This window comes from Thalassophryne amazonica, unplaced genomic scaffold, assembly GCF_902500255.1.
Source record: "Thalassophryne amazonica unplaced genomic scaffold, fThaAma1.1, whole genome shotgun sequence".
In the NCBI taxonomy this organism is placed as follows: domain Eukaryota; kingdom Metazoa; phylum Chordata; class Actinopteri; order Batrachoidiformes; family Batrachoididae; genus Thalassophryne; species Thalassophryne amazonica.
This window is the reverse complement of record NW_022986303.1, coordinates 120,363-126,362: the sequence shown is the minus strand read 5'-3', so window position 1 is coordinate 126,362 and position 6,000 is coordinate 120,363. Positions and strand designations below refer to the sequence as shown.

Sequence of the window (6,000 nt, the reverse complement as noted above, 5' to 3'; positions counted from 1 at the left end):
CTCTCTCTCTCTCCCCTCTCTGTCTCTCTCTCTCTCCCTCTCTCTCTCTCCCCTCTCTGTCTCTCTCTCTCTCTCTCCCCTCTCGTCTCTCTCTCTCTCTCTGTCTCTCCCTCTCTCTCCTCTCTCTCTCCCTCTCTGTCTCTCTCTCTCTCTCTCTCCCTCTCTGTCTCTCTCTCTCTCTCTCTCCCTCTCTGTCTCTCTGTGTCTCCCTCTCTCTCTCTGTCTCCCTCTCTCTCTCTTGGGCCTAAGTCACTCACAGAGTGATGAAGTCTTTCTGTTTCCTGTTTAAGTTCTGACAGTGTGACCAAACAGGTTCCACATATAAGGGAACCGATTCCTGTTCCTTAATGCTGCTTTTGGTAAATTTTGCTGCTTATTTAAATTTTGCTTTCTGATTAAGTTTTTGTTATAATTTCTTTCCATCATGTTGAATGGCATCGTATTGCACCAAAACGCATTGTGAGGAACTGAACTGCCATCAGATACATATCAATCGCATCGAGTGAATCGTATCACATCGCATCATCATGTATCGCAATATGTATCATATCACTGGAAATGTATTGAGAGTTGGATCAGGAGGCATACCCAGCGATTTGTCCCAAATCAACCTGCAGATCCAAAACTTAACCACTGGGGCGACTCAAAGTAAATACAGGAGCAGCCAAAAGGAATTCTTTGTTTTTGTCACAAAGGAAGTGATCGCTAGTCGAGCAGAGCATCGGGGGCTCGACTTCTAACGAGGCAATAATCTAAATTAATAAGATTTTATAAAAGAAGAGTTTATCTTTCAGATGATCTTTGCTCATATTATATGTATCAGTGGTTTTAATTGTCTGAGCCTTTTTGTGATAAACGTTTGATCCGCTCTGGCTTCCTGTCTCCTGTCTCTGTCTTAAAGCTGACGTTTGGACCAGGTCGTCCCTGAGTGCTTTGACTTCTGATCTGATCTTCATTCTGGGTGTCACAGAGCGTCGGTCCTCACGTGTGTGCTGATGGCGTCCTGCAGCGCTCGGTACCACTCGGAGACGGCGCCGTCGTTGTCTGACTGAATCAACAGCTCGGTGCCCTGACGAGTCTTCAACTGGAACAGAGACATAAAACGCTGTGACGTCAGGCTCCGCGTCCTTCAGTCAGTCCAACATTTCCTGCAGCGTGACTGATTTCGAATGTAACACACTGTTCATATCATGACATTCAGCTGCTCTCCTGTTTAAAGGCAGACCTGCTCAGAAACATGAGACTGTTTGAGACACGGTGCGCCCAACGACATCAGGAGGCTTCACGTTGAAATGTTTATATTCTGACACAAAAACACAGATCAGTTTCAAAAAGGCTTTGGAGGATTAGTCCCACCTCTAAAACGTGCTTCTTACTGGACTTGTCTTTGGAGGCCCAGTCCACGGACCCGCCTCTCAGATCCACAGTGACCTCAGGTTTGGACTGACCGCCTCCAAACTGGACACACACACACACACACACACACACACACACTTTTACTCACAACCAGTTGAACACTTCAGCTTTTTATTTAATCATTTACTTTTATTTTTACATCTTCTTCATTTTTGGAAACGTAGGATGGTAGGGGAAGGTTCTGCCCTTTTGGCCTCTGATTGGCTAGAAGGTGAGCAGCAGTGTAAGTCTCACTGGGAATAAAGGTTCATTCCCAGGAAGTAAATTTGCTTCCTGGGAATGAGCAGACCTCCAGATGAGGGGCAAACCGTTATTTCAACACGACACCTGTGGCTGTTGACGGCCATATTAAAGCAAACACTAACTGCCGTGAGCATTAACTTATGTAATCAGGTGTTAGCAGTTAGCAGATGGTACGTGCAGCCATGCTAACTTTCGGCATAGGTCGTTAGCACATGCAGTGAGACCTGCAATGATCACAGTTACAATGTCCATATTCTGCAAGATGAATGTCCATAAATTAATCTGGGTGGAGGTCCAGGGCCCTAAACAAACCATGTCTTAAATACACACATAAAATTACATTACAATTAAACATTTAGGATGATCAACATTCTAAACTCTAAATAAAAGTTAAATCTGTGTCACAGTCATTTATTCATTTGGAGAAACTTGGACCAAAACAAAAGCAGAAGGATCCAAATGTGGCCCGTTGGCCCCAAACTGGGCAGCAGTAACACGACCACGTATGACTACATGACCCACGTTAAACCTCTTCTCACTTTCACAGGAATGCTTCAGAGAACCTTAGTGGGTCCTGAAGTTTGTGACTTTGATAATCCCCGTAGGGTTTTCGCACACGTTGTGACGTGAGCAGGAGGCTTTCCAGAAGTGCCCGGCTTGGGCTAAAATTGTGTTAAGAACGTGTTTTTGTGGTTCAGGCACATGACGATACAAACCCGAGTATTTGGGCACTGTGTTTTTTTTTACACACTGGTTTGTGGTGGTTATAGATCGCAACCTTCTGGGATACATGTCAATCAAAACAAGAGCGAGGTTTAGACTCTTCTTTAATAACAACTTGCACAAGAAACATCCACGTCACAGTGTCCTGCATATAAAGGCTACATACAGAACAACAATCACCATCATCCAAATCTGGTCCTCAAAAGAACTGACTGTCAGTAAAGCAGAAACTAGAAGCTGAAAGACAAAGTTGGACCAGTGTGGGACAGAACAGGGGGCAGGCAGTAAGCCAGTGAGGAGCCGAGAGGGAAGCACACACGAGGAAGGAGGAAGCACACAGAGAGAGGGTTCAGCCCGGAGCAGACGGCAGGCCATCTCCTAGACGACAGTATCCACTTACTCAACAGGGACGGACGCGCGGTGGTACAAGAGTTGCACGGAAGGATGAAAAACAAAGACGTGGGGGAAGCTGAGGATGAAGACACGCAGCCAGGAAAAGAGAAAAATCAAACCCAACTCCCCGTCAAAGCAACGTGAGCACAGCGAGAGGGTCCGGAACCCTGCAAAAAACGAGGTTAGGGCCCGCCCTCAGAAGAGGATCAGGTACGCAGCCTTAAAGAGCCGCCAACGACAAGCCAGCCTGATTTTCATCTGCATTTTTCTCCCAAACACAGGATGAGCTGCTGCTGCCACTCACCCAACTGGTCCCGCCTCCTTGACCTTTGGCAAACAGTAACGTGAATCCCTGAAGGACGGTCCAGGAAGCAGTCCAGTTTTTTCTGCAACACACATTTTACAAACAAAAACTTCATCAATACAGCATTTTTTTTTAATAAAAAAAAAAAGATTCAGTATAAATATGTCATAATTCAAAGCACTTTAACAACTACACACATCATAATTAAAACCAACACAAATCTATAAGATGACTGAAGAGCTGAACCGAATGTCTGTCGTTGGTCAGTGCAGCAGACTCAGTCTTGTAGAATTTTTGTTGTAATTTATGACAGCAGAAACATGGAGAAAACAGCACCTACTTGAGAAGAGTAAAGAAATGTGGCGTTATGCAGCGACTAGTTTACTTGCTAAAAAGAGCTAAACTTTCATCTTTTCCAAACAGCTCAAAATGTTGTCCAGGTGAAACGTTCCACCAGCTCTCTGCACACCAAATGCTGCGTTCACAGTGAAGACATTCTATTTTAAAGCTGATGCCCTCAGTGCTGATTATCTGGGGTTGCGTGCTCTTCAGAGTTCAGAACAATACCCAACGTTCACAGTTACAATATCAACATAAAGCCTCATCATTTCTTTGTAAGTTTGAACCTGCAAGACACATAACCTCCAAGGAAATGATTACTTAGCGACGCTGCAGGAGGTGGACTCTTGTGATCACTCTGGACTCTGTGTTCATATGTTAGCAAGAGCCAATTCTGATCTACGTCTGCAGGTACAGTGGGGGTTGAGGGAAAAGAAGGGGTTTGATCTTAGGATCAACCATCATGGTCACCTTTCTGGTTCCACAGAAAAAAAGGTGATTTTGGATATTTGTTACTATTTGTGTTATATATTCTGTACAAGCCCGATACTTTGAGATGTGAGCGTGGCACAGCTCCAAGCCTTTATGATCGAGTTGATATTCTAACTGAGAAGAACAGTCAACAGCAATGCACTCACAGACCCAGACAACAGCAACAATAATCACCAGTCTCCATCTCAGCCTGTCCCCTGTGTCTTCCTCCGTCTCTCCAACTAGAGCTGGGTTGTTGTTGTTGTCCATTCGACTGCTCCCGTTTTGTGTTCGGGATCGCCACAGCGGATACAACCAAATCCAAGTTTTACGCCGGATGCCCTTCCTGACGCAACTCCAGTGTTACCTGGAGAAACACACAGCCGCTGGTGTTCCAAAGAGGTCTCCCATCCAAGTACTAACCAGGTCCCGCACTGCTTAGCTTCTGAGATCTGACGGGATCAGGCTGACACAGAGCAGACCGGCTGTTCCAAGTAGAGGTGGGTATTGATTCAAATTTCAAGAATCAATTTAATTCCAATTCTTAAGATTCAGAACTGATTATTTTGATTTGATTCAATCTGATATTGATTTGGGTTAGTGTTATTAAAACTGTTTTTGAGCTGTTACCTAACTGCCTAGTTAGGCAGACAAAATTTTATAAATCGGTTTTTAACTTTTTCGATGATGTGCTGGTACGGAAACATTAAAGCAAGGAAACCACTTCACAACATTGTAAACTTGTGCAGCAAGCTCTTGGGGGCCCAGCAGACCTCACTGTCTGACTTGTTTTCCAGACAGGTGAGGAGGAAGGCTGACCAGAGGAGAGAAGCAGGTACTTAGGGTTGATGGTAAATTGCGTTAGGTAACTCGGTTCCATTTCCATCAATTCAGGTCTGTATTGTGTCCCCCTTGTGTACTGAATGTCTGGGGTGTTTTTCTTTTCTTTTCTTTTTAGTTTGTACTTGTACCAATTGCTCTACAGCCCGTTGCTCCTTTGGAGACATTGATTAAATAAAGTGAAAGAGAAGTTATGCAGCATATGGCCTAGTTCAAAAATAATGAAGCCAAAGTGTGACATAACCATCAAAATTTAAAAGTGGTCTTTTTGTGAAATGTTATCATTAGGTATGGTTATATATCAGAGTTTCAATATTTCTATTGGTCTCGGTTCAGTCATTGCTAGAAATTATCAGTGCATATAAACTATAATGTGCTCGAGCGTAAAGCTTGCGACAACAGTTGGAGGCATCTTCTTTAGTCTGCAGAAGCCTGAAACAAAGAAATTCTGTCCATTAGTTCCTGTTATTATTGAACAAGTAATATAATTATTCTATTGAAGCAGAGTAGGACATATAGCTAAGGATTTGACACAAATAAATCAAGGACTTATTCTCAGCGTTACACTTGCGCACAGTTTTACCTTGCTTTAGAAATATGATGTTTTTTCTAGAAAATGACATTTCTACCTTTACAAAAATGTATTACTGTGTGTTAGTATGAAGCACAAACAAACAAACTGACAAAATACAAGGTTATTTCTTTAACATTCAACTTTAAATGATAATGCTAAATATCAATGTCACACAAAATTGATTTTGTGCATATCTCTGGAACTGTGCGGAATTTTTCCGTGAAATTTTCAGTACCTGTCAAAGAGACTATAGACAACTCACAGATAAATCTGGATGGTGCTACATAAAATAATGGCTTGTTCATGACAAATGCAATTCAAATCAGCAGTTAGGCTTCATTATTTCTGAACTAGGACATATTAATACGAGTATTATATTGACATTTGACAGCAAATTAATGAAGTATTGGTAGTTAATCATGATGGCTATAAGACTGATGGCACGGACCAATCCCCTTCCAGAATGATAGAGTAGTATTTTTATTTTACAAAAAGGCTGAAGGGCAGCCAAAAGAGGGCACCAGAGGTACCTGGTTCATTGCCACTGACACAGGTACATTTCTACAGGCTTACATGTTTTGGCCTGATGCCTCATTTCTTTGGGGTTTTTTGGTTTAAAGTAAGTCTGTAAAAACAAACAAACAAACAAACAAACAAAAAAAACGATGGCTTTACTTCACAAAATCAATCAATCAAT

At 42.7% G+C, this 6,000-nt stretch overlaps 1 protein-coding gene across 7 annotated transcripts in view; it reads right to left on the bottom strand.

Moving 5' to 3' along the window:
* The window catches only part of LOC117506019 (rho GTPase-activating protein 12-like), a 72,314-nt gene that overhangs the window by 30,175 nt on the left and 36,139 nt on the right, over nt 1–6,000 (bottom strand). For all 7 annotated transcript variants that reach the window (XM_034165555.1, XM_034165554.1, XM_034165553.1 and 4 more), the window contains 3 exons: nt 3,080–3,161; nt 1,357–1,458; nt 986–1,084 (listed from right to left, as the gene is read on the bottom strand). In XM_034165555.1, the coding sequence (XP_034021446.1) occupies nt 986–1,084; nt 1,357–1,458; nt 3,080–3,161 (283 nt within the window). The remainder of the gene's footprint in view (nt 1–985; nt 1,085–1,356; nt 1,459–3,079; nt 3,162–6,000) is intronic.